Source organism: Lynx rufus, unplaced genomic scaffold (assembly GCF_022079265.1).
Source record: "Lynx rufus isolate CCGP_SWC_20201006 ecotype Redwood Valley unplaced genomic scaffold, mLynRuf1.p SCAF_1, whole genome shotgun sequence".
Classification (NCBI taxonomy): domain Eukaryota; kingdom Metazoa; phylum Chordata; class Mammalia; order Carnivora; family Felidae; genus Lynx; species Lynx rufus.
Genome location: NW_025814823.1, coordinates 91,974,875 through 92,002,671, shown reverse-complemented (window position 1 = coordinate 92,002,671; position 27,797 = coordinate 91,974,875). Strand labels below are relative to the sequence as shown.

The window sequence follows — 27,797 nt, the reverse complement described above, 5'->3', positions numbered from 1 at the left end:
TTTAAGGTAAGCTTTAGGGTGATCTGTCATGTAACAGTCATTGGCCGTTGGATCGGAGGAGAGTATAGGGAGTCCGTGACATGATGACCGGATGGAGGGCTCAGCCGGTACGTAGCCGGCCAGGCCTTGAGTCTGTCTTTCTAACACCAAACCCTATCTTTGCCCTGACCCTGAACAGCTTCCTCTGGTTTCTGGGGGGGAAGGGGGGGCTCTGACCCAGGAATTGTCCCTTGTACCTGCCCAGCCAGCAAAGGCCAGGCTGAAACCTTGCCAAGAGGTGCTCAGGGGCAGTCTGCAAGGACAGACACACCCAGACACACACTGTGGTTTATTACACGCAGCGATAACCGTCTATACAGAGAAAGGAGGCAAGCATCTGGGCTGGGGATGACAGCTGGGAGCCCCTGTCAGAGGTGGGGGAGCCTCTCCTCAGAGCACGGTGGCTGGGGTTGCAGACCCCCTGCTCGGGCTGGCCGGGAATCCACCCACGCCTTCTTCGTCTGCACAGCTCATCCGAAGGACCATTTCTGGCAGGCTGACTGGAGCTCTCCTGGGTGGGAGAGTTGGGGCAAGAGGAGACCCCAACTCTGAGCTGCGGGCCAGTCTCCTTGGGCTGGAAAAGTCCCATCATGACCCTCTTCTGGGTGCAGCAGCCACTCCAGTCTGGGACCCGCCGTCCTCCACACTCGAGGATCAAGAGGCTCCTTGCAGCTGGGTCCACGGGTGGTGGTCTCCTCCGGGCCAGAGGGCACGTGTTCTCATGGCAGGCTAGCTTCCTGAGGCCCACTGAGCTTGGTGGGAGTGGGGGCGCAGCGTGCTCCCCAAAGCTTGCAGCATCCAGCTGCAAGTGCTGGGCAGAAATCTTGTCCTGTCCCGGTGAAGCCAAGGCCCAGAGGGGCCCCAAGGGGTGGGCAGCTGGCTGTGGCCAAGTCCAGAGGCCAGAGAAGCTGGGGCAGCTGCGTTTGTCATCCAAGCCCCGGACCTTTCTGGATGGGGTGGGCCTCAGGGCTCCAGAACCTCAGGGGACAGTCTCTCTGCTAATCAGGTGGCTGAGGGCCCAACCCAGCATCTCTGCAGCCCCTCCTGAGCCAGGCACTTTCACCTTCGTCTCCTTCCCGGGAGAGCCGAGTCCCATGGCTGCCCCTTGGGTACACAATTACCCTGGACCGGCCCATCCCCTTTCCTGCCAGCTCCACGTGCTGATTGTTCCAGGGCTGGGCCAGGCCATGCTCTTAAATGCGACAAGGCCGCAGGTGGTGCATCCCGTGAAAAAAAGATCAATATATTACTGTTCTGTTTTTACAAAAATTAAAAACGTCCACACGCATCTGTACAGGTTGTGAGCTGGGTGCGGGGGTCACTGGAAGAGGAGGGAGAGACTGAAGGTGAGGAGGGAGGCCCTGCCCTGATCTGAGCACCCTGTCCTGCCCATTTCTTCTAGAACGGGCACGCCCCCAATCCTCTCATGCCCGGCTCTTGGCTTTCACCCCCTCTCAGTGGGGCAGTTTGGGCAAAGTCCCAGGGGGGTGCAGATGGCTTTGCGCTGGCTGGGCCAGGTGCTGGGCGAGCCCCGACTGACCGACAGGGTGGACTAGTCACCCGGGACCACAGCCCCAAGCCTGGGGCCACACGACGGGAGAGTCAGAGCTGGGGTCGTGTCATCCCAGGGAAACCTGGCTATTTAGTCACTGTGTGGGGAACCGCGGACACCCAGCCCCTGGGGTCTCCCCCACCCCCACCGCCGCCCTCCTCACAGCCTGTCCTAGAGACTCCTCCCTGCAAGGTACCTTATGCCAGCAGCCAGGCACGGGCAGCCCATCAGGGCCCTGGAAAAGAAAAACGTTTCAGTGGGGATGGGGGTAGGGGACTTGATCAGCTCCCTACACTCTGTACACCCTTGCCCCGTGTGTAGGGAGGCAGAGCTGAGGGAGCTTCCACACGAGGCCACTGGACCCCACTGAGGCAGGGCCCGAACGCCTGTCCACCTGGGTAGTCGGGTCACAAGACATGAGGGCCTCTCACTGGGCTTGTCCCGAGTGCGCCCCCATGGGGCTTGGTTTGTTGGGACACTAGAGCAGGGACAGAACCAGGGCACTGTGGAGTATCAGGTACTGTGCTGGAATCTGCCGGCCAGGAGATACCGAGGGGCTTCATGGCTTCCTGCCTGCAGCCATGATGGTGGCTCTGGCCCCTTACACTGGGGGGGCCTGAGAGCTCTCAGGAGTTTCTCCAAGAGTGTTTTGAAGGGCAGTCCAGGAAGCGGGATCCCCCTCTGGCCTGTCCTGGTCCTTGTGTCTGGATCTGGGTGGCAGGGCAGAATGAGGCTGTCAGGGTAGAAACCGGGGTGGGGAATGGGGGTTGTCTGGGGGTGCCAGCATGCCAATGCCAGCCCAGCACTCAGACACAAGGTGGGGTGGGGAAGGTTTCTAGGGCGGCCTGGAGGGTAAGGGAGCTGGGGAGGGACCCATCAGGCAGCCTAGAGTCCTTGGGGAACCCCGGGGGGAAAATTCTTCATTCCAGAGGCACACACGGGAACACATTCCATGGAGCTGCCAGACATATACCAGGGTCACGGGCTGGGGCCCACAGGGAAGTGGGGGGGAGGGGCAGGAAGGAAAGGAAGGCAGGAGAGAGGAGGGGGGGGGTAGAACAGTGGGCACAGGTGCCCGGAATGCACGGCACAGCACACAGCAGGCCAGACCGCATACCACAGGGCAGGGCCCGCTGCCCCTCGCCAGGCCCCTGGAGCCCGGTGCCCCTCGCTGGCCTCCACATTTAAGGTTCTCCTGTTTCAAAGACAAAGGCTGAATGACCCGGAGGGAAGTCTTGGCCCCGGGCCTGGAGTTGAGAGGCTGGGCCACCGCGTCTCTCCTCTGTCCCTGCACTTTTTGAATACGGTCACCACCCTCCTGTTTCTCTCAGTGACTCCCCAAGACCACCTAGTGGCCCTAGAGGCAGGGCCTAGTACCCCCACTGCTTGGATGAGGAGACTGAGGAACCAGAGGGCTGGTGTGACTCACGGGCAGTCAGAGGACTGGGCATCTGGGGTCCCTCACCCTGATCCCCCTTTGAAAGGCAGCCAGCACCCCTCATAGCCAGGTGGCCAGGTATGAACATCTGCTCAGTCTTAGTGTGGAAGGTCCCTGTTTTCCCTTTCCTGTCTTTTGTGAGCTCCATGGAAGAGTGTGACGTGTGGACCCTCCCAGCCTTCCGGGGAGGGGAGTGAACTGTGGTAATTTCTGGCCTGCAGTCCAGTGGGCCTCAGGGGCTGACGAGAGAGAGAAGGAAAGGAGGAAGGTGTGGGGAGCAGGGAGGGACTTTGGGGCATGCAGAGGGGGTACAGGGGCCGCATGGGGCCACCCATACCAGCAAGGGACACCCACCCCAGAGAGGTGAGGGTGTCCTAATCCTCTGTAGCGCCAAGGAAGCTGAAAAGAGATGGGCAGTGACCCTGGCAAACACTGAGGGGGTGGGTCCCCCTGAGGCACGCTCAGGGTGGGGAGTCAGGACCAGAATGAGAGAGGTGCCTCCATGATGGCAGTGACAGCTGCGGTGGTCTCTGGGGCTTGCGAGTGAGCTCTGAGGACAGGGAAGACGTTGGCCTGACCCTGGCCTGAGGCAGCAAAGACCTGGGTTGGGGCTCCCATTCTGCCCCGACACGTACCACGGGACACGGCTGGTCCAGGCCTGGCGGTCCCGGCTCACCCTTCTGGCCCTTCACACCTTTCCGGCCCGGGACTCCTCGCTCCCCCTGCACAAGGAAGGAGATGGGTGTGTGGCCAAGGCTGCCAGGTTCAGGACCCCTCCTCCGCCTCTCAGAGGGATGGGCCTCCAGCTGGCAGCCACCCCTGCCCTGCTGCGCCCCCATCCCAGCCTCCACCGACCCCCACCTTCTCTCCACGTTCGCTCCGGTCACCTTTCTCTCCTCGGGGTCCAGGGAAACCCTGGAAAAAGGAATAAAATGAGGTTTGAGGTTTGGTCCTGTATTTGTTCATCTCTGTGCCTCCATCACTGCCCCTTCCCCATGCAAATTTGTGGTACCCGCTGGCCCCACTCAACTCCTCGGTGACACATATGTTCGGCACGAGGCTGATTTCAAGAAAAGCATACATTCAGGACGCTAGCACTGCTTCCTCCAAAAGAGAACACTGGCGGTGTCTCTGGACAGAAGCCCTCAGGCAGGGGGCTTTCTCTCGCACGTCACTGTCACATGCTGCTGGCACTGGCCCTAGCTTGGCTAGGGACAGAGACCCAGGAAACTTGTGGAAGTTTATGTCACTATCTTTGGTGGACTCAGAAATGGTGACCTTTGTTGAGCCTTTGGCTTAATCTCTTACCCACCTCTACCCACCCATTCATCCATCTGTCCATCCACCCATGCAACCAACATTTTTTTAAAACTTTTTAAAAGTTTTTATTTATTTTGAGAAAGAGCACGGGCAGGGGAGGGGCAGAGAAAGAGGGAGAGAGAGAATCCCAAGCAGGCTCCACACCGTCAGTGTGGAGCCCGATGTGGGGCTCGAACTCACGAACCGTGAGATTATGACCTGAGCCGAAACCAAGAGTCAGACGCTTAACCAACTGAGCCACCCATGTGCCCCTGCAATCGACATTTCTAAGCATCCACTAGGAACTGGGCTGTGGGCTGGATACTGAGGACAGAGAAACAGATTTGATGTGTTCCCCCCCCCCTTTATTTTCTGTGTCTTATGTTTTGACATCTTAAAAATTTTGCTGGCTAGGAAGAGGCTGCCCCTCCCTCATGTTGAGTTTTGGAAACAGCAAAGGGCTGGCGTGAGGGCACACCTTTTATATGTAAACCGAAAATCCCGAAATCACTCCCTTTATCTGCCTCTCACACAGCAAGCTGAAATCATCCCAAGGCCCAAAATCATCCCAAGGGCAGGTAGCAGGAAACTAGGGACCACCCCTACAGCCCGGAGCCTGCCCAGATTATTCATACTAACTAATCCTCAAGTGTCTCTCCTGCTCTGTCTTGCCTGTCCCAAGGAAGCCCCAGTAAAAGCTCTGGCTTAAGCTGCCCCCCACTCCCTTCTACCTCTGGATCAAACCCGGTGCTTCCCCATGTGGCCCTGCCTAGTGAGTGAGCCCTTCCCTTGGGAAACATAAGTAACATATTTTTCTTCCAATGGCATTGGCCAAACTGTGTCCTCAGTCACCTCCACAAATTAAAACAGTTACAAATGCAGTTACAAACGTGACACTTCCCTCACGGTCTAACATGGCAGGCAAGAGGATATAGAAGATGATGGTCTATGCTCAGTGACACAGGATGAACCAGATGCCATGAGGTCCGAGGGAGAGGGGCTGTTCTATCCAGGTGTGAGGTCAGGGAAGGCTTCTGAGCACACTCCCCATGTCTGCTGGGCCTGGTGGAGTGGGCGCAGGGCCAGAGGCTTGCCAGGTAGAGCCGGTGGGCTCTGAGCTCAGCTCCAGGCCTCCCAGAAGGCAGCCATGGCCACACCGCTGGTGGCCTGGTCTCTTTAGCTCCACTACCTCCCTGACAGAGCCTGAACTGGATTCAGCATTGGTGTCTTCTCTGTACCCTTTTCATGGATGGAGCATCATCTTCCCAATCAGAAATTCTGTGTCTACACTTGCTCTCCCAGGTGACATTCTCTCCTTAAAGCCTAGGGTGGACACCAGAGTCCGTGCAGCCCTACATCTGGTCACCATTGCCCTTGCAAGAGCCACCTGATTTTCCTGGGAGCCACCCTCCCTTCTTATAACCCACTGACTCCACTTCCAGCTCCAGGAGGGAGGATGTGACCAGGGCTGGCCAATCAGGGCGCTGCATTTCTCACGGCAAGTCATGTTTCAGCACTGACCCAACTGGGGCCAGAGAGAGGTGATGAGACTTTTCTAAAAGAATACAGAGTGAGGCAAATGGTCTTTCTCCAGGGTTTGGGGCTATTGCCTCCACCTCATTGCCACATGTAACTTGAAATGACACCCCAACAAAGAAAGCACAGACGGGAGGACGAGAGGGTGGGTTGTGTGGTTCCACGCACTGTCCCTCTGGATTTTTTTAAATTTTAGAGAGTGTGCACAAGTGGGGGCGAGGGGCAGAGGGAGAAAGAGAGACACAGAGAGAGAATTCCAAGCAGGCTCCATGCTCAGTGTGGAGCCCCAGGTGGGGCTTGATCCCACGACCCTGGGATCATGACCTGAGCCGAGATCAAGAGTCAGACACACAACTGACTGAGCCACGCAGGCACCCTTGGATTTTTCAGTGAGTAATCAGTTTAAGCCAGTTAAATATTTTTTGATGTTTATTTTTGAGAGACAGAATGTAAGCAGGGGAGGGGCAGAAAGAGAGAGGGAGACACAGAAGCTGAAGCAGGCTCTAGGCTCAGAGCTGTCAGCACAGAGCCCGACATGGGGCTCGAACTCACGGACCGCGAGATCATGACCTGAGCTGAAGTCGGACACTTAACTGAGCCACCCAGGCACCCCAGTGTAAGCCAGTTTAAACTGTTTTCTGTTGTTGGCCACTCAAAGATCCAATCAACCTCGAGCTAATACTTCCTCTCCTCTTCTTCCCTCAGTAATGTCTAGCTGAAGCTTCAGCATCTCTCACTAGGATATTGCAACAGTGCAATTTTTAAATGACACAGAATGACACAGGATGACACAGAATCCAAAGCAGGCTCCAGGCTGTCAGCACAGAGCCTGATGCAGGACTTGAACCCACAAACTGCAAGATCATGACCTGAGCTGAAGTCGAAAGCTCAACGGACTGAGCCACTCAGGCGCCCCAATGCATCATCCTGCTATCCATTTATCCATCACCCATCTATCTATCATCCATATATCCAACATCCATCCACCTATCACCTATCCATCTGTCCATCTGTCCATCCACTATCATCCATATATCCATCATCGATCCATCGGTCCATCCACCCATCATCCACCCATCAAGTACCTACTCTGGGCTATGAACTAGACTTGGCATTGAGGACACAGGGGGAACTTGGAGTTTCAACCCTGGAGGAGTTTCAACCCTGGAGTTTAAACCTTGGAGTCACATCCAAGTCGCAGATCAGGTGACTGTATGGCCAGCACGGGGTCAGAAGCTACACACAAGAAGAGCCTGATTACAGGGAATGATGAGATACTTACATCCAGGCCCGGCTCCCCGGGTCTTCCCTGAGGAGAGACAAAGAAAGATGTGAGGGGGCTGGGGAGGGGGTGCCGGGAGCACTAATGGCTGGGATGTGCAGCCTTGTGAATTGTCCTCAAGCCCGATTTCTGGCCCCGGGACAGTGTGGTGTCAGGGGTTGAGCCACCAAGGCCGAGCGACACAACAAACATGTGGCCATACTTGGGGGGCGTTAAAGGAGGGTGGTTACCTTCTCTCCTTTGGTTCCTGGCAGTCCAATAAGGCCCGGCGGGCCAGCTGGCCCCTGGGTGGAAAAGGAATGGGTCAAGAAGCATGACAGTTATAGGAATTAGCAGCCTGGAAGGATGGACAAGGCTCATGACACTCACAGGCAGGCCGCTGGGGCCTCTCTCCCCTGACACGCCCTTCTCTCCCTTTGCTCCGTCCAAGCCCTGCAAGCCAAGAGGAGACAGCAGTCAGTGCGGAGGGGTCAGACAGACAGCAGGACAGGAAAGCTTGGGGCCTCAGTGACAGGCGGGGATGCAGGGCAGAGGGACAGACTCCAGGCTCTCAGGGACTTGACCTCAGCTTCCTTCCAGTGCACATAATCGGAATGAACTATGAGTGTGTGCACTTTACCTTTCCCCACCCATGGGTGCCTCGGTAATCATGGGAGATGGTTGCGGTCACATCCATTTCACAGATGAGAAAATAGAGGCAAGAGAGGGGCAGGGACGGGCCCAGCCACACAGCCAAGAAGCAGCAGAGCTGAGGACCAGTTGGGTTTCTGAGCCCCAGCCTTGGACCTCGTCCCTAACAGAAGCTGCCTCTTCTAAACACGATCTGGGGAGGCCCTTGGGACAAAACAGAACCAGAAGCAGCCCATCTGGTTGGCCACATGCTTGGCCCCACTCAGCTGGTGGGAATCATGACCAAGTCCCACCGGCCTCTGGGCTGGGGGAATGGAGAGGTAGTCTCTCCCCCAGGGCGCATGAGAGAGAAGCCAGGCATGGCAAACAGGGAGGCCAGCTGGCCTCCTCCAGGCAGGGCACGTGGGCAGGCCACATTCACGGTTTTAATTTAAGAGCAGAGGACATGACATTATGTAATACACACGACGCCCAAGACTTCATGTCCAGGCTGGGGGCAGTTAAGACGGATGTGTGCATGAGGCAGCAGACTAGTGCTTGGGCAGGGGGACAGAGCCCCAGTGGGGGGCAGGGGACGCTGGCTCCAAGGACATCAGGGAGGTTGTACTCCAGGGGATTCTGAACATTCAGGCCCTGGGATAATGCGGAGCTGGTCTGGAGCCCAGTGTGGGGCCCTCACTGCCCATTAGCAAGGCTTTCTGGAACTGTCCAGGCTGTGGGTCTGAAGTGAGTAGGGGGGTTTCCACCCATGCCCCACAACTCACCTTGGGACCCTGGATTCCCTGAAGGCCCTGGAGGAGGAGAGAGCAAATCAGAAATGCCATCGGGCTGGGTCCAGTGCTCGGAGCCAGGTTCCTCTTACAGTGGGTCGCAAAGGCTCATGGGCCACTCACTGGTCTCCATGGCCCTGACCTCTGTGGCCTCCCAAGCCCAGACCCAGGCTCTGCCATATTGCTTGATGTGGCCCCTTCCTCACCGAGAAATCCCGTCATCCCCTGGGCCACAGCTCTAGGCCTGGGCTCACCACCCTCTGCATGTCCCAGCTACTTTAAGCCAAATGCTCTTACCATGGGGCCTGGGGGACCAGGGGGGCCTGGGGGCCCTGGCTCCACTATGATCTGAGCCTAGGAAGCAGTCAGAGGTGGATTAGTCACCACCACCCCTCCCCCCGTCATATGTCACCCACCCATACTTGAACATATTGGATGAGCACTCCTGGGGGTGCTGGGCCCTGAGCCACTGGGCCGAGTCTCCTTCCTGCCCCCAGAAGGGCACACTGCCTAGTGGGGAGCCAAGGGGCTGGCCTTTGGGTTCTCAGAGGGGCCTCAGTTGGAGGACACAGCCGAGGCTCCCCCTCCCCCTCCCTCGCTGCCCTTTGGTTGGCTCAGGCCAGGTGGCCTTTCTGTCCCAAGGTTTGGGGCCGCAGCCGGTCTAAGCTAGGACCCCTTACAGCCCCCTTACCAGGCTCTCCCGTAGGTTGTCAGATGCCGACTCTCCCTTCTCCCCCTTGGGGCCGTCGGCACCCTGCAGGACAGGATGGCCTTCAGCCCTTTCCGTCCATCATCAAAATCCCCACCATGGTGGTCAGCACTTCCCCTGCCTTCCCCATGAGGCCTCCAGCCTCAGCAGTGAGTTGGCCTTTGTAGCTTGAAGTATTTTCCCTGAATCAGTGACACGCTCCGGGTGCCCAGCACAGGGGGTTTGGGGAGAGCACATTGATAGTGGTATAAATTGTGGGCTCTGGAAGCAAAGACCCGGGTTCAAACCTGGTACCACCTCTCTAGCTGAGGGAGCCTCATGGATGGACACCAGACGTGAAGAGGTGGCATCTGGGGGCTGCGTGAACCCCAAACTCTTCCGGTCCAGCCACTATGACGGTGATAGATAGTGGGCATTTATCACCCGCCAGCCACCCTTCTCAGGCCTGTCGTGCATGCCCTCACAAGTGGGAGATTATCACCCCCATTTTGGAGGTGAGGAAATGGAGGCCCAGGGGGCTTAGGATGCTCGTGCAGGGTTCCAGAGTCAGCAGGAGACAGAGCTGGATGCGAACTTGAGCGGTCAGCGTGTGTGACCTAACCACCCGCCAGCTGGGCTCCACCTTTGCGGAGGCCTCGGGAAGCAGGCGGTAAGTCATTATATGGAGGAGGAGATGGGGCTCAGAGGGTCTGAGCAGCATGGGCTGTCAGAGCTTCCTTTCAAAGGCTCGGTGACCCTGGGCTGGGGGTGGTGGTGGTGGTGCTGGCAGGGCCCCAGCTGCCCCCCTCCCGCCCCTGTAGCTGCTGTGGTGGGCATGCATTTGCCTTAGAGCCCCACGTGGGGAAACAGGGGGGACCCAGCCACACCTACCGGGAGGCCTGACAGGCCCATCTCGCCTGCCTCCCCTTTGGGTCCGGCCGGCCCCACCTCTCCTGGGTCGCCTTTAGCTCCTTTGGGACCCTGTGAGCCACAAGAACAAGGGGTTGGTGAGGCTAGCAGGCTCCCTTCCCCACCCCAGTGGGTTCCCAGAGCTTAGTCCTGGCCAGGCCAGACCCCCACTTCTTTATCCTGGGCCCCTGGTCCAGGTAAGTGCAATGAGGAGCCCGAATGAAGACGGGGTGCAGGGTGGGCCAGTGCGTGGAGAGGTGGGGTTCGGGGGACTGCGTAGCCCCTGAGGGGGCACTTATGGGGCTTGGGGTCAACCCTGCGCTCACATCTCAGAAGCTGGTGGTGGGAGCCCCCAAACCCCCCGTACAACCCATCATCCACTCAGTGCCCCTTCTGGCCACTCATTCCCTCTCTCAATCAATCACATACTGTCCAAGGTGGGCACACTAGGGACCCAGCACTAAAGACACTCCCGGCGACGCCCCTGGCACTGTGGTGTGTCAGTAGGATCACACGCAGATATACACTTACAGGGACACTAAGAGTACTGATAACAACGGTAACGACATTAGCTACCACTCAAAGACTCTGCTACGTTGTGCCAGGCACCCACCCCACTCTGTTTTCCACACACAGAATTAGTTACCTCTCACAGCTGTTACCACCCTCACCTCCAGGCGAGGAACCGAACCGAGGCTGCTGGAAAATGAGCAGCTTGCCTGAGGCCTCAGGGCAGACTCAGGACATGCACACAGGCAGCACACTCTGTAACGTGGCCCCTCTCTAGCTCTGCACACACACACACACACACACACACACACACACACACATGCACACACACACACATGCACACATGGACGCACACACACATAACATGCACGAACACAGGCACACATGAAGCCCAACACTAGGCACCAGCATTGCCAACCAAATAAAAAGGCCCAGAGACCTTCTCTCCATCGATTCCCGGGGCACCAGGCAGTCCCAGCTCGCCCTAGGAGGGAATAGAAAGCAAGGGGGGTTACAGTGTCCTGTGGTCCTGGAGAGGGACTTATGGCTGGGCTGCCCCCCCGCCCCCCACCGCCGGTTCAGCACAGCGTCCCTGGGTCGGGTCCCTGGAGTTAGTCAGGTCCAGGATGGTGGCCACTGGGTGCCTGGCCGCGTGCCAGGCGTTGCCCCCCTGCTCTTCTTGTTTCCTCAGCTCCAATGAGCAGATGCAGCCCAGGGCTATAATCTATAGTCTGGGAGGTTACAGGTTTGGAAACTGAGGGTCAGAGGATTAAATGACTCATTCCAGGCCACATAGCCCAGGCTGGGACCAGATCTTGCCTGATTTCCAAGTCTTAGGCTCTTTCTCCTGCTCTGACTAAGCAGGGTGTAAATGATGTGTACAGGCTATGTAATCTATGGGATTTGGGGATGTCTCCAGGGTTTACATGTGTGAATGAGGCTTCCCGGGGAGGAGCTAGGGCTGGGAGGAAGGCGGCCAGCTAGGTTAGGAAGGAGCAGGGCCGCTTTCTCTGAGCCCCTAGAAGCCAGGCTGGGATGCCAGGAGAGAAGCAGAGTGAGCATGGCAGAGAGGAGAGGGGAGGCGGGTGCTGGAGATAAGGGGCTCGGGGTGAGGCCACACAACTGCCCGTGAACTGACCTTGGCTCCGGGGATCCCTGGTGGCCCTGGGGGCCCCTGTGGCCCGGGAGGACCCTGTATGTGAAAGTCAAGCTGGTCAATGTTCAGGCAAAGTGTCCCCCTTGTTGCTAGCTCACCCCTTCCACCCTGGGGATCGGGGCTGTGTCCGGCTGGCCTGTAGGAGGGTCAAGGACCCTCACAGCCTGCTTCCCACCCTGTCAGGTCAGGCCCTCTTGTCTTGCGAGGGGGCAGGACGCTGGCACAGGCACTGGGTGAGATACCACAGTGTCTACTGCCACAGAGGGTCCAGAATCCCTCTGCCTTCAGAGCTAGTATCCCCCAAAGACAGATTTCTTCACAACACTCCCCTGCTCAAGATCCTGCAAGAGCTCCCTGTTGCCCCTTGAAGCAAGCATAAATCCCCCGCTGGCATTCAAGGCTGGCCAAAAACTGTATCCCTCACAGTGGTCCAGCACTGCCCTCTCTGCCCCTCCCATGAGTCCTGGGCCTCACGGGTAGGGGATGGTGTCTCTAGGTGTGACCCTGCTCCCCAGCCCCCACTCCCACCCAGGCTTCCCACAGGCTGCCTGCCCACCATGGCTCATCTGTCACCTTCCAGAGGCACCCTGCCCAGCCCCTCACCCCAGCAACCTGTCCCCTTCTTGCTGGCACCTTTGTTGAGACATCTCTGGTCTTCCTATCCTCCTCCATTCCACCCACCCAGGCCCAGAGCCCACCCCCACCCCACTGTGGCCTCCCTGCCTCCAGCTGCCCCCCCTCCACACTTTGATTCACCTTCCACACAATTCCCCGGCTAGCCTGCTCACAATATGTATTTTTTAAAGTTTTTTTTTTTTTTAGCGTTTATTTATTTTTGACAGAGAGCACAAATGGGGGAGGAGCCCAAAGAAAGAGGGACACAAAGGATCGGAAGCAGGTTCTGTGCCAACAGCAGCGAGCCCGACATGGGGCTTGAACCCACGAACTGTGAGATCAGACCAGAGCCGAAGTTGGATGCTCAACCAACGGAGCCACCCAGGCGCCCCCTGCCCCCATAATATGTATTTTTAATATTACGTCTCTGCTCAAGAACCAACTGTGGCAGCCTATGCCCATCAGCGGGAGGCATCATTCCAGCCTGGCATCCAAAATCTACTTCCTGCCTCCCTATACTCAGGTTGCTTCTCCAAGCGGGGCTGGGGCACACCATGCCCATGCGTGCCCTTGGGCTGCAACACACCATGCAGGCCTGGGGCCGGCCACTTGAACTTCAGCTTGAACTTCCCTGAGGCCCATGGGAGATAACTGGAATGGGGCTCAGGTAGGGTCAGGTGCCGAGGCCCTGTGTGGTCTCTGATGACTGTCCCTCCCCTCCCCCTCCCTAGCTTCCCTCCCTGGGAGCCGTGAGCAGCTAGCACCCAACCTCTCTCTCCACTGGTGATGGGCCCCCAGTTGGTCTGGCCCCAGACAGGGCTCAGAGGCCCCAGGCATCTCCCGAAGCTCCTTGAAGCAGGCTGTGCCATTGTCAACCTCTACCGACAGCTCTTAGAAGACCTAGCCCTCTGGCCTGGGTTCCCTGGGAAGCCTGCTGAGACTGGACATCAGGAAATGATCTCCTTCCTGCCCCTGAGTGGGGAGCTTCCCTTTTTTGCTTTGGACACTGGGGAGCTGGGGGCCACATAATCCATGTTCCCAGCAGCTCTTAGCATCGGGTGGGTCTCAGCATAGCACTGATTTCCTTATCGGGTGCATCTGGTGGAGTTGGGCGTCTTTGTGCCAAGCTACCCTTGGTTCTTTGTGTAAGGAAGTGCAGGATTGGGGCGCCTGGGCAACTCATTCGGTGAAGTGTCTGACTCTTGGTTTCTGCTCAGGTCATGATCTCACGGTTTGTGAGATCGAGCCCTGCGTCGGGCTCTGCACTGACAGCCTGGAGCCTGCTTAGGATTCTCTCTCTCCCTCTCTTTCTCTGCCCCTTTCCTGCTTGTGCTCCCTCTCTCTCTGTCTCAAAATAAATAAATAAAGATTTTTAAAAAAGTGCAAGATTAACACGAAAAGTATGTGGTTGTCCCCTCAGGAAATGAACAACAGGGGTGTATCCCGGCCCTGCCAAGAACCTACCTTCAGGGCATCCAAGATCCTGCCATCGTAGTCAATCACCACTGTGTCTCCTTGCTCGCCCTTGAGGCCCGGGGGACCCTAAGGCAGGAAGAAGAGTAAGAATTTCAGGGAAGGGCCGCGGTTTTCAGGTCTGTGTCTCAGCCAGAGAACCTGGGAACCTGGCCTGCACGACGGTCCGTGTAACTTGAGCTGTAACCTGGTGGGACCCCCGCAAGCCCATACTCCAGAATCTACTTGGGCACTGGGACCCCGTTCACTGGCAAAATGCTCTGGGGGCCCAGGCAGTGGGCATCAGGGAGGGAAGGGGGCTCTGAAGCAATGAGGGAACATGCCCCTGCCTGGTCGGCTGCAATTCAGGTGTGAATTGAAGTCCACTGAGGCCTTATCTTGGAGTTCTCCAGGGAAAATAGAAAGTCTAATTTTGATGGGAAGTTCTTCAGATTTTAAAAAAAATGTTTATTTATTTTGAGAGAGAGAGAGAGAGAATGAGCAGGGAAGGAGCAGGGAGAGAGAATCCCAAGAAGGCTCTGCGCTTTCAGCACAAGAGCCCGACATGGGGTTCGATCTCCCAAATGACAAGATCGTGACCTGAGCCGAGGTCAAGTCTGACGCTTAACCGACTGAGCCACCCAGGTGCCCCAGGTTCTTCAGATTTTTAGATGTTGGCAAACAAGCAAAAATAAACACACTCCCCAAACCCCCAAACGCTACGACGATCAATACGAAATGTGCCAGCTGCATCTTCCCCTCGGATCTTACCCTGGGGCCTCTGTTTCCCTGCCTCTGATGGAGGCTGCACGCACCATGCACTAGTAACCAGCACACGGACGCCCAGGCTTACATGCTCCTGCATGGACACGACCCTCCTGCCCTGACTCTCTGAACCTCCCTCCATCCCAGGCTGCCCTCTGCTGGCAACACTCTGGTCAGGCCTGGGGCTAGGCCCCTGAAGAGGGTGGAGACACCCAGGTCAGGGCCTCATTTGCCAGTTACCCGCACGGTCATGGCCTGTATGGAACTGTATGGTTCACACAGAATCCCACACTCAGCGCCTAATCCAGCCCGGCCACCTGCATGACCAGGCTGTGTGCCTGGCCTTGTTTTGTGGAGAAAAGCAGCCTCCAGGAGCATGAGGGAACGTGATGGCCGGAAGCCACAGAGCAGAGGACAGGACTCTGGATGTCAACCTAAAGGTGGGTTGATAGGGGCTGGTCACAAAAGATCTGAGACCAGTCCTGCTTCTGGAGATGGGGACGAACCTTAAGCCTGAGCCTCAATGTGGGGCAAGGCACCCTGCAGGTGTAAGGTAACACCACAGGGGACAGATTGAAGGTCTATGCTTAACTATGAGAAGAAAAGATTCTAGGAGGACAGACACTCACATGGGGAGGACTTGTTTTCACACATCCATAAGTGAACCATTGAGGGGCACCTGGGTGGCTCGGTTAAGCGCCTGACTCTCGGTTTTGGCTCAGCTCATGATCTCGCGGTTCGTTGAGTCCGAGCCTGGCATCAGGCTCCACGCTGCAGGGAGCCTGCTTGGGATTCTCTCTCTCCCTCTCTCTCTCTCCCCCCACCCTCTCCCACTCTCTCTGTCTCTCTCAAAATAAATAAATAACCTTAAAAAATAAAAAAAAAACGCTAATGAATTATCAATTAAAAAAAAAAGACTCCCATTTTCTGGAGCTCCTCTGGGGTCATCTGGGGGACAGGGGCTTCTGAAGAACCCGGGCCCCTGGGTCCTCTCGGTGTGGCCAGAGGGGAGACTGCTTACCCGCAGCCCTGTGGCTCCATCGGCACCTTGCTGGCCAGGCTCTCCCTGTGGAGACACGAGGTTGCAGCCGTCTATGCATGGCTGCCCCACGCCCCCTCCAGTCTTCTCTTCACCAAAAAGCGCAGGGCTCACATGCTGGGGCCCTAAGGGACTAATTTTTGTGACTGCCACGTCAGGAACAGGGCTCATGGAAGGAGCACCTATGGGACCCTCCTCTGGCCCCACGGTGTGGAGAGATGGGCCACTGAGGGAGGGCTACAAGATGACAGCCACAAGCTGAGTTCGGTGGAGGCCTTGTCACTCACCCAGACCCACTGGCCACCCAGGCCCCAGGCCGGCCTCTGACAGCCTGAGGAATGAGACACTAGGACCCAAGCCCTCCCGGGACTCCCCACTTCAAAGGGCAAATTGGAGGTGAAGCCACAGGGAGGTGTCCCCATGATGGGGGCACTGGTCTGAGCCGCACACTGTAAGGCACCTTTGGCCCTGGGGCGCCGTCCACACCGTTTTCTCCTGGAGGCCCCACACTCCCTGGCTCGCCCTGCAACAGAGACATTTCACAGCGAGTGAGCACCAGGGGCCAGCTCGGGGCTACCTGGGCCTGCTGGCTTTCAGGGGCTCTAGGGGAACGTGCCTGAGCCCCCCTGGGGTTGAGGGGAGATGGGCCTCAGGACTCTCCCCAGCCCTGGGGACTCCAGACCATGGCCAACTTCTCTGGTCTGGGTCTTGGTGCATAGTTAGGGCAGCTCAGGGGCTCAAGAGACATTTTGGAGGCTGATTGGCCATCTCTATGATTTGGGAGAACAAGGATGATATCCTGTTCCTAGCCTGGGGACAGGATAGAGTAGGGGCCACCTGAGATGGGAACTAGGAGGGCCTGAGGGTGTGAGGGGAGGCAAATGACCGGATGGGATGCCCTGCCTGGTGCAAGTGGGGCCCAGGGCCTTCCTGTTGCCTCTCTGGCTTGCCTCGGGCATCAGCACGTGCCCCCACATTGGAAAGGGCCAGCCAGGGGCCTCACCAGGCAGAGGGGAGGCAAGGGGCCTTCTGGGGGGAGGCACATGTACCTACCTTGGGCCCTGGGGGTCCAGGGAGCCCTGGCTGGCTTGGTGTCCCGTCATCTCCCTGTGGAGAGAGAGGCCGAGGCTGCAGCCCTCAGGCCAGGCATACCGGCTTTGGACGTCTCCCCCACCCTGCGCTCCCCAGCACACCAGTCCTCTGCTGGCACCAACACTGGGTCAGGACTGGGTCACACTGGGTCAGGACAGGGGTGGGGCAGGTCCCCCAGGGCCAGCCCAGAGCGTGTGTCAGCAGGTGTGTGCAGAAGGAAGGCAGATGGGCAGGTGGAGGAGAGAGGGATTTGTTCCTTTAGTCAACAAATGTCATGGGGCCCCTGGATGTCTCAGTTGGTTGAGCTTCTGACTCTTGATTTCGACTCAGGTCACGATCCCATGGTTTGGGGGATCAAGTCCCACATCAGGGTCTGCACTGACAGCATGGAGTCTGCTTGAGACTCTCTCTCTACCTCTCTCTCAAAATAAATAAACTTTAAAAACAAACAAACAAACAAACAAACAAACATCTTATGAGCACTCTCTGTGCAGATAGGGTCCCCGCTCAATGGGTGACAGGGATTGAGGACAAAGAAATATCCAGATAAGCACATAGCACCATGCCAGGAGGTGGAAGCAGTGGTGGAAAGGGAATGTAAGAGGGTGGCAGGATGAAGGGGCTTGGAGGAACGGTCTCCTGGGGGGGGGGGGGGACAGCTGTTTGGAGACTTGGCCTGGGAAAAGGTGGGGAAAGATCACTCCAGGTCAATGGTTCCCAAACTTGAGTGCATGTCAGAGTCACCCAGGGGCCTGTTGAACAGACAGGGTCTAAAAGTTCTGGTCACCAAATGTGATGGGGGTGGGGTGTGTCCACACCACCAAGCCATTCTCTGACACCAGCCAGGTGTCCTGCAATTCAGCCTAATTCTGATACGTGTCTACCAATTTCGAGAGTGTCAGATGGCACCGGTTAAGGGCCCAGTCCTCCAGGACTCTCCCGCTGGCTGTCCCCAACCTGCACACTCCAGGCACCAGGAGTAAGCCTGTTGCCTCTTTTACTTCTCATCAACTGACCATAGAGTGAAGATTCCCACCACCTGCTCCTTGGGTTCCATCAGCTTTGCTACAGCGGCTCCCAGAACCCAGAGAAACACTTTACTTACTAGATTACCGGTTTATTATAAAGGCTGTAACTCAGAAACAGCCAGATGGAAGATATGCATCTGGCAGGGTACTAGGACAGCGCGTGGGGCTTCCGGGCCCTCTCCAGGATCGCCACTCTCCCCAAGTCTCCACGTGCTCACCAACCCGGAAGCTCTTGGAACCCCATGCTTTTGGGTGTTTATGGAGCTTCACTGCACAGGCATGAATGATTAAATCGCCGGCCACCGGTGAGATCAGTTCAACCTCCAGCCCCTCTCCCCTCCCTGGAAGGCTGGTGGCTGGGACTGAAATTCCCAACCTTCCAAAGTTTCTCCAGGCAACCACCCCCCATCCTCAGGTGGGGGCCCAACATCGCCTCATTCACATGACAATAGACACCTTCAAATTAGGTTCATCCCTCAGGACATTCCATGAGTTTTAGGAGTCTGCTCCAGAGACAGGGAGGACTGAGACTAAATATGGATTTATCATAAATCACAACATCCTGGGGTGCCTGGAGCTCTGAGGATACTGCTGGTCCTAGAACCTCACTTTGAGAACCACTGTCTAGGGCTGTGAACTGGGAACAAATTTGCTGTGTTTGAGGAAAGGAAAGGATGAGGGAGTAAGTGGATAAATGAACAAGATCCTGGCTTCAGAAGCAGAGGACAGAGGACCCATATGTGAGGACTTTCCTGTGGTCGCCCCCCCCCCTCCCCCAGCCCGGCCCCACTGGGAGCCCTGCCCTTCTCTCCAGCCTCTTCCCACATACCCCACAGGGGGCCCCCTCACCTTCTTTCCAGGAATGCCAGGCTCACCCTGAGGAGGGGGTAAGGGGGTGCAAGAGAGAGGTCAGAGCCCTCAGAGCACGGCCCAGACACCAGGCCACCTGTTCCTCTGGGAGAAGTGGCCTTGATGACTGGGGACAGCCTAGAGATCCCGGCCCCACAGACAGGTGCACACGGATGCTGGGGCTGACAGTCTTGGACTCCACTCCCGACTGCGTCCCCCTCCCCCACAAGCTGAATGATCCTGGGCAACTCACTACTTTTGCAAGTGGGGGGTGTGAAGCCCCAGCCTCAGAGGGTGGTTCTGAGATGAGAGAAGTAATGAAAGCCCTTTTCCTTCAGGGAAGACCACAGCTTGCCCTCCCACCCCTGCAGGTGCTGTTCACAGCAGGGGACGGGGGGCGGTGGGGAAGGACAGCTGTCATGGGGAGGGGGCAGTGGGGTAGGGAGCCCATCCCTCCCAGGCCTGGGGCAGGGGACACGGAGTAAGGAGCACCCACCTTGGGCCCTGGGGGTCCCTTCAGGCCCTGGAACAAGAGAAGAGAAAATATTAAATGGGATACTGGAGGCTGCTTTTGGGAGGTTCTCCTTCTGGTCATTTTATAAAGGGTGACACCAGGTGCTAGACGGCAGGAGGCGGGGCTGTGCTGCCTGCTCTAGGCCTGACCCTTCCCCATGTCTACGGCCACTTCTGCACCAGATCTCAGGCAGTGCAGTGGGCTGTGGGCTCCCTCCCAGGGACGTGGGGCTGGGGATCTGGCCCATCGGTTCCCTGATGCTGGTGACAGGGCAGGAGGGCAGGGGTGCCCGCACGCGCACACCCCCAGTGCGGCTGTAAGCGGGACAGGGGCTTCCGGGCCTGCAACCACGGGCCTAGCAGCCCAGGCCTCTGAAATGCCCTGGGTACTGACCATCTCGCCGTCTCGTCCAGCCTCTCCTTTGGGACCCTGAGGGGGCAGAAGAGGAGAGCCTCTGGAGGGGATGCAGGGGATGAGAAGTGCAGGGGCTGAGCCCACTCCCCCCACCAGGCCCTGTGCTGGGGCTCCAAGTAGTCTCTCGTGTCGTGTCATCTTGACCAAACCCCTGAAGAGCGGGTGCCATTGTTCCCACTTCACAGATGAGAACGTCGAGGCTCAGGGAGTTACACGCCCAACGTGAGCAGGCATGGATGAGCCAACTGAGTAGGTGCCCTGAGAGGGGACAGTTTGGTAGAGGAGCTGGATCTGCACAGGACGGGAAGGACAGGCCTGCGTCCCTGTTTTGGGGGAAGGGGAAGGACATGAAGTCTGGCCTTCGGGGTTCGGGTAGAACTATAGGAGGACAGCTGAGCCTAGCTAGTTAGTACTGGAGGTGGGAAAGCGAGAGAGAATGAGAGTGAGCGAGGGAGGAACAGGGCTTGGTAAATCTGCCGAAGGAAGCGCCCACATGTGGGTCTCAGGGCCAGGGTTAGGAATGGGAGTGAAATCACAACCGATATCAGGTTCAGGGCCTCTGGTTCTATTTGGGGTGGACCAGGATTTGGGAATGAGTTTGGGGTCAAGGTCTTGGATGGCGGTAAGTATAAGGCTGGAGTGGGGTGAGTGTCTGGGTGAGGGCTGGGGTTGGGGTGGGGTTAGGCGTGGATCTGGGTCTGGACTGGGGACAGGGCTGGGGCTGGGGTTGTTTCTGGGTCAGCGGTTAGGGTTTTGGTAGGTACAGGACCAGGGTGTTTCCACCTCCATGCCCTCTCTTACCTCTGGGCCTTGTGCTCCCCTGGGGCCATCTTTCCCAGTGTCGCCAGGAGGGCCTCGGACCCCAGGGGGTCCAGGGGGCCCCGGAGGCCCAGCAGCTCCGTCTTGCCCTTGGTCTCCCTGGAAGACATGGTGCGTGGCTCACTGGGAAGGGAAGGAAAGGGGCTCCAGTCTCCAGAGAGAAGCCTCTGCAGATGGACAGGCCCGTGCCTTCCCTTCCCCAGCTGGAGCGGGCTCAGAGGGAAGCGCCTTGTCACTGCGCTTCTTGCCGCTTCTTGGTGGCCACACGAAGGGACAAGCCCTTGTACTCTGACATAAGAGGCTAACAGGACCCTTCCCCTCCGAGGAATGTGCCATCTTCCCAGCTCCCGGTGCCTGGAGCCCAGCTCTGGTGTTCAGTTGAGAGTGGAGACACGTTGGATGTGGGAGCTAGCATGTGGGCCCCACTGGCCCCCTTCTTCCTGGAGAGGGCGGGCGCTGCACGCCTCCCGAAGGACCTTCCCCGTTGGGCAGCTCCTGCTTTATTAGGTGCTGGAGGTGCGCTTTTGGGCATGTACACAGAGCAATGAGCGCTCGGGCTCACACAAAACCTGCACGCAAGCGTTCACAGCAGCTTTACGTGTAATGGCCCCAAACCGGAAACAACCCAATGTAGCTACCCAATGGGTGAAGGGTTAACCGACAGGGATACAACCATATCACAGAACACTGCTCAGCAGTAAGTGCAAAGGGACAAAGTACGGATGCGTGCAGTAACTTGGATGCATCTCGAGGGCATCACGCTGAGGGAACAGAACCAATCTCGAAAGGCTACATACTGTGTGGCTGCATCTACACGACATTGTTGACATGGAAATGTCATACAGGTGGAGCACAGATTAATGGTTGCTGGGGGTTAGCGATGGGGTGGGGAGGGAGGGAGTGTAGCTGGGCAAGGCCACCACGAGGGGGTCTCTGCATGTGGTTACAGGAATCTACAAGCGTGACAGCACTGCCCAGACTTAAACACCCCCAGGTGAGTATAACGGGTAAAATCCAAATAAGGCAGGTGGACTGTATCCATTTCCTGGTTATGAGCTCGTACTTGAGTGAGGCAAGACATTGCCATGGTGGGGGGGGGGAGTGGAGAACGAGACAAGGGGTATTATTTGTTTTTTTTTTTAATGTTTATTTATTTTTGAGAAAGAGAAAGAGGGAGGGAGGGAGGGGGAGAGAGAGAGAGAGAGAGAGAGAGAGAGAGAGAGAGAGAGAGAGAGAGACTGAGCATGAGTGGGGGAGGAGCAGAGAGAGGGGAGACACAGAATCCAAGGCAGGCTCCAGGCTCTGAGCTGTCAGCACAGAGCCCTATGTGGGGCTCGAACTCACGAACCGTAAGATCATGACCTGAGCCACTCAATCGACTGAGCCACCCAGGTGCCCCTCTGGGGTATTATTTCTTACAACTAATTGTTGACCTGCAACGATCTCAGAATAAAAAGTTAAAAAGAGGAGCATCTGGGTGGCTCAGTCGGTTAAGTGTCTGACTCTTGGTTTCCGTTCAGGTCATGATCTCATGATTCATGAGTTTGAGCCCCTGTTGGGCTCTACGCTGACAATGCGGAACCTGCTTGGGATTTTCTCTGTCTCCCTGTCTCTCTCTCTCTCAAAATAAATAAATAAACTTAAAAAAAATACATAAAAAGAGCAATGAAGGGCCACACAGTCTCTGTCATGCAGCATCCTATCCCTGACTCAAGGACCTGATGTTAGTACTGGGTCAGACCTCAGGCAGCCAGAGCCCTCACCTCGAGGCCCTGCCTACAATGAGGGAGGATCACTGTGCCCCCGGCACTTCCTGCTACCCCAGTGGTACCTGCCCAGCACTGGCACAGGGTATAGTAATGGGGCATGTTTGACTCACAGTGTCAGCAGCTCCCAAACTCCCCGTAACCAAGAAAGGAAGAAGCCTCTGGAAGAGGTGGCCCCTGCTGTGTGCCCAGTGCCGACGAGCTAGGACTTCCCAGAAGGTGTCTCACCCAACCCTTGTGACCACCTGGCTGAGACATTGCTATTGTCCCATTTCACAGACGGAGTGGTCAGGAACAGCAAGGGTAATTGTTTACCCAGGGTTTCAGAGCTGGGAAAGGCTCCTCTGGCCATTGAGGAGAGCAATGCCTTTTGGACATTTTTTTAAATCCACGGACCCCATGATAGGAAAGTTCACCTCTTCAGCCAGCTGCACCTAAGACACAGTTCATTTGTTTTTCCCAATTAAAAAATTAACCGAAGCTCTCAATGTCCCCCACTCAGGTCTGACCCTGCCGGGGGCATGACCAAGGGGCTACAATTCCAGTCCAGTGTAAAGAAACCCATTGGTGTGGTTAGCTCAGCCAGCCATGGGTGGTGATGGAGGTGGGTAATTCCTATTTCATTTTCCGCTGTATCAGGAAGAATTCGAAGACACCCCATTGTTCCTTTCACAGCCTGGGGCCCCCACGATGGGCACCACTGGTCTGGACTCTACTTGTTGGGGCAGAGAATGAGTTTAGACACTTGAACAGGCCCCAGGACAGGTTTTTTTTAGGCTCTTCCCTTGAGTTACTCAGGGTGTGAGGCTGGCCAGCCGCCTTGTGTGTGCCCTGGGATCGGATGGCTGAGGTCTAACCCTGGAAATGCAGGGGTGAGTCAAGGGAACACGCAAGCCAGCAGGAGCGGACACACCAGTGGGCCAGGCTACCTTGAAGATGCGGCGACTGTACACGTGATGGTCTCTACTTATAAAGCCCGGATTGAGTCGTGGGAAAACCATCTAGTCAGCAAACGGGTTGTGTGGTCAGGAAGGCAGAAGGGTGATTCAGAAGAGGCAAAGCCGCTTAACCCAGCCGAGTGATCGGGAGAGGCCAAGAACGTTCTCCACAAAGATGGCCGCTATGCTCGTTCCCATCCTGCAGGCCCCTTGCAATGGGCGTCCCCCCTTCTCCCCATCAGGATCTGGGGCCTGTTCCCCTTTTCCCACCTTGACTCTGGTTGGGCCCCGTGACTGATGGGACCAATAATATACAGTGGAAGTGATACCGCGTCCATCCCAGATATAGCTCTTAACTGGCCCGACCGTTACGTTTCTGGCCTCCTGGGATGCTAGTTTGGGGATGCCCCTCTAGGAAGCCCACTGCCAGGCTGGGAGAAGGCTTGATGCACAGAGACCCTCCCCAGCCGAGCTCCCAGGCAACAGCCTTGTCAACTGTGGCCATGGGGCGTGCCATCACCTTGGACTACAGGCCCAGCAGCCTCTGCCTGCGATGAGAGAGATCGCCTACCCCCACCCACCAACCCAAGGGGTCCTGAGAGACCGTGGCACATTGTCGTTTTAAACCACAGAACTTTCAAGGGTGGAGGCTGTTTCAGAAGTGGCTGGAACACTGGGACAAGAGGACATCCACGAAGAGCGAAGGGAGGGTTTCAGAAAGAATCTCTCTTTCATAACCCCCCCGGGCCAGGAGAGTTCTAGTCTGTTGAGGAGTGGGCATCCCCATTTAGAGTACCAGCTTTCACACACCCAACAGCAAGCAAACCAAAGGATTTTTCTCGGCAGCCACAAAGCTCCACACAGGTGCCCTTTCTTTGACTTCGGGGCCACCTTGCCAGCTTTCGGGAGGCCTTGGCCTCCAAAGGCTCAGCACAGAACAAGCTCTGTCCTGGGGACTCAGCCTGGCCAGCCGGCTGCTCTCAGCTCATGCTCATGACCACCTGTGATGTGGGCCCTCCTGGTCTTATTGCACAAACCAGGCTCAGAGCCTTGAGGCTGGAGGGATTGGAGCCCAGCCATCACTTGGCGCTGAGCTGCCTCCTCTTTGCATCCTGCCACCTTCGCCACCACCCCCCCCCCGCCCCAACTCCATCCAATGCTTGCAGAGGCTGGCTGGGGGGTGACTCACTCACCAGCTACAACCTCCACTCCCTAACCTTCTTGAAAGCAAGTAGGAACCCACCACTCCACTGCCTTTCTCTGGGCGGTCAGGCCTCTGCCCTGGTTGTGGTAGGAATGGTGGGGACACACATTTAGGGCCATTTAAGTGGCCCTCTGCTGAGATCTGCTTTGTTGGGGCCACCCCACCCGGGATCTCCACGCTGCTTCGTTGAAGAGACCCCACCGCTTGCTCTGCTTCGTTGAAGAGACCCCAGGTTTGGCAGGAGGCACTTCTGAGTCCCTTGGACCCTGGGGACCTATTGTCCCCACGCTGAGTCCTGGATGCCTACTTTTATGTCTGCAATGAATCTTTGCCACAGCAGCTTGGGGTAGGGTCTGTCACCACCCCCTCCCCACAATTGCAGAAACTGAGTCTCAGAGGGGAAACTGAGTTGCTCAAGGTTACTTGGCTGATAAGTGGCAGCCACTTCCTGGGGTGCCAGTCACCCTCAGGAAGATTAGTCTCCGTTCTGGGGCCAGTGCTAGCCCCACTGTCCCGCATCCCTCCCCCCCGCCCCCCCCCCCCCACCATCCATGGTGATAAGTATGACTGGGATGTCTGTCAGCTAGAGACACCCATCTATGATCTCAGCCAGACCAGGGCCTGGGGCTTCCAGCCCGTGGCCACTTAAGTGAAACCACTTAACCAGGATAGGATGTGGGCAGAGACCGCAGGCACCTCTTTCTGCGATAAGGTATAAGGGATCTGAAAGAGAGCTAGATATGCCTTATTATAAAACAAAACAAACTGGATGGGTGGGTGAAGGGGTCTTGCTCCGTTCTTACCCGGGGGCCGAAGTCTCCTGGTGCACCCTGAGAACAAAAAAACCGGAAGACAGATCACTGCTACTATTATTGCTTTATCAGATGTTTTGAGCATTTACCCTGCGCTCAGTGTTTTATGTACATAGTCTCACTGAATTCTAACAACCGTAACATGCAGACCCTATTTTTATCTCCATTTCCAATGAGGACACTGAGGCACAGAGAGGCTAAGTCACCTGCCCGAGGTCACACAGCTAGCACACCCAGGGCGTGGAACTGGGCACTCTGTTGTCTGTTGCCAGTCCCCAAAACACGGTGGGAGCAGAGACCAGCTGCTCCCACCGCGTCCTCTTGGGATCCTGAAACCTCAGAACAGCGAGTGTTGATGATTACCTGAATCATTATTTTAAGTCCCCAAGTTTTGGGGCAGTATGTTACTAAGTGATAGATGCCAAGACACCAATTTCTCTCTGGTTTCAAAGCCTCTGCCTTCCCCATTCAGCCAGAGCCTGAGGGAAATAATCCCGGCACCTGCCCCGCTCAGACCATTACCTTGTGCAGTCTTCCCCCCTGGCTCTGTGAGGTTGCTTTCACTTACAGATGGAGAAACTGAGGCCAACGCATCCAAAGCTGTACAGTTGACGGCGGAGCCCTAATGCTAACCTGACGCCCTGAGCGCCAGGTCCTGTGCCTTGCACAGCTCTGATGGTGGACTGGAGCCTTGGCTGCCCTTATTCTGTGGGCACATCGCGGTGGGGGAGGGGGGCGGGGTTGGTGCTGGGGTGGATGTGGCCCAGCTTCGCCCAGCCATTCCCTAGAAGCATCCTGCCACACCTAGGTCTGCTCTGGTCCCTCCCTGCTCTGATCCCACTGTGGGACACACAGGTGTCTCTCGCCCTCCCTTCTGAGACACTTGGAGGCCCCAGCCCTCCAGGGGTCTGCCGTGACATTCAGCGCCAAATGCCAGGAAAGCCTTTCTCACAAGGGGTATAAAGTTCACAGGGGCAGCTCTCTGCCATCTGTTTTCCTGGGGTGGGGGTGCACTCCTCACAAAGAATCCCATCTACAGGGACTGTTCACCCCCCTGTCCCTGGCTCTCCCGGCACCCCCCTTTTCACAGGCAGGGAATTCCTTTGGAAACTCCTCATTCTGGGCAGACTGTGCTTTGAGCTTTGTCATGCTCTGGTGCTGGGAGAACTCCAATTTAACCCCCTGGCACTTTAAATTGTTAAATATAAGCCGTGTAACCATTAGGAGGGAGGCACTAGTAGCCCCACTTTACAGATGGGGAAACTGAGGCTCTAGGAGAGGATGTGATGTCCCCAAGGCCACACTCTGGAGCTGGGGTCTGGAGACGGGTTTCTGGCATCCTTTATCACATCTGCATCTGGACAGCATCCGGCATCACTTACCTTTTCCCCTTTGGGGCCTGGAAGTCCCTGGAGAAAAAAAGGTGGAGAAAGAACAGGCATGAGCAAGGAGGACTGGGCTGGTTCCCCTTCCGGCTTCCCTAAGGCTTTGGGGGCAGAGGGGCCTATGGGGCTGAGCAGAGCTGTGGGTAGCCGGGTGGGTATATGCACAAATCTGTCAGCTTTTAATGAGGGTTGCTCTGGCCGGCCCTAAGGAAGCCACACAGAGCAGTCCCCTGCATGAGGGAGACGGGGGACTTGAGGGTTGCTGGTACCTCTCAGCTCGAGTAGGGGCACATGTGCTGTCACTCCTCCCAGAGGGCAGAACCCTCCAAGCTCAGCACCTGCCGTGCCCGGGGCCGCTGCCCCTTGACTATCCATTATCCCTCCAGCCGTTAATGGCTTGGCTTGTTCGTTCATTCAACAACTTGTCCATACAGGTGGTCAGTTCATTCCTCTATCCTTTAATGCTGCACACATCACCGGGCAACTCCTCAATCGTGTTACTTCTTTCATTCCTTCACTCACTTGTCTGCTCAACCATCATGTGTTTGTCCACCCACTAACTCAGCTACCCTCTCATGCATCCAACTGTTGGTACAATTACCTCATCTGTCTTTCCATCCAACCATCCTTCCTTCCTGCCATCCACCCATCCACCCAACTGTTCATCAACCCAACTCATCTATCTATCCATCCATCTGTTCTTCCATGCAAGAACCGTTCATCAATCCATTTGTCCATCCATCCGTCCATCCATGCACGCACCTGTCTGCAATCCAGTCATCCAGCCTGCCTTCCTTCCTTCCTTCCTTCCTTCCTTCCTTCCATTCATCAGCCCATCTCTCCATCCATCTATCCATCATACAGTCATTCATCCAGTCAGCCTGCCTGCCTTCCTTCCTTCCTTCCTTCCATCCATTCATCCTTGCATCCATCATCCAGTCAGCCAGGCTTGCTTCCTTCCATCCTTCCTTCCTTCCTTCCTTCCTTCCTTCCTTCCTTCCTCCATTCATCTGTCCATCCATCCATCCACCCACCCACCCAGCTAACTATCCATCCACATCCACTTTTTTGTTTAATTATGCCCTCTCCCTGTACAGCTTATTTATTCTGCTGAAGATGCCTGTGGACCACAGGCTCCTGGCCCACATGTTGAGAACTCATCAGCCCTGTGCCTACCACTGAAGCCTTGAGACTGTGTTGGGGGATGCTCTGTACGTGGGCTTGCTAGGAGGGGCTTGTATGTTCTGAAGGCTGACTAGATGTCAGGGATGGTGCTATCCACACTTCTCTACATCC

General features: G+C 56.6%; 1 protein-coding gene across 1 annotated transcript in view; it reads right to left on the bottom strand.

Annotated features, from left to right (window-relative positions):
- Nucleotides 1–1,156: 1,156 nt before the first annotated feature.
- Nucleotides 1,157–27,797, bottom strand: part of COL23A1 (collagen type XXIII alpha 1 chain) — a 350,552-nt gene continuing 323,911 nt past the window's right edge. Inside the window, exons 7-29 of the mRNA XM_047092393.1 lie at nt 26,499–26,525; nt 25,108–25,134; nt 20,379–20,495; nt 19,557–19,592; nt 19,146–19,172; nt 18,650–18,676; nt 16,734–16,787; nt 16,141–16,203; nt 15,663–15,707; nt 13,889–13,966; nt 11,792–11,845; nt 11,093–11,137; nt 10,126–10,215; nt 9,238–9,300; nt 8,844–8,900; nt 8,541–8,567; nt 7,516–7,578; nt 7,377–7,430; nt 7,147–7,173; nt 3,891–3,944; nt 3,665–3,751; nt 1,788–1,826; nt 1,157–1,231 (exon numbers count right to left, since the gene is read on the bottom strand). Of these exons, the coding sequence (XP_046948349.1) occupies nt 1,157–1,231; nt 1,788–1,826; nt 3,665–3,751; nt 3,891–3,944; nt 7,147–7,173; nt 7,377–7,430; nt 7,516–7,578; nt 8,541–8,567; nt 8,844–8,900; nt 9,238–9,300; nt 10,126–10,215; nt 11,093–11,137; nt 11,792–11,845; nt 13,889–13,966; nt 15,663–15,707; nt 16,141–16,203; nt 16,734–16,787; nt 18,650–18,676; nt 19,146–19,172; nt 19,557–19,592; nt 20,379–20,495; nt 25,108–25,134; nt 26,499–26,525 (1,236 nt within the window). The remainder of the gene's footprint in view (nt 1,232–1,787; nt 1,827–3,664; nt 3,752–3,890; nt 3,945–7,146; nt 7,174–7,376; nt 7,431–7,515; nt 7,579–8,540; nt 8,568–8,843; nt 8,901–9,237; nt 9,301–10,125; nt 10,216–11,092; nt 11,138–11,791; nt 11,846–13,888; nt 13,967–15,662; nt 15,708–16,140; nt 16,204–16,733; nt 16,788–18,649; nt 18,677–19,145; nt 19,173–19,556; nt 19,593–20,378; nt 20,496–25,107; nt 25,135–26,498; nt 26,526–27,797) is intronic.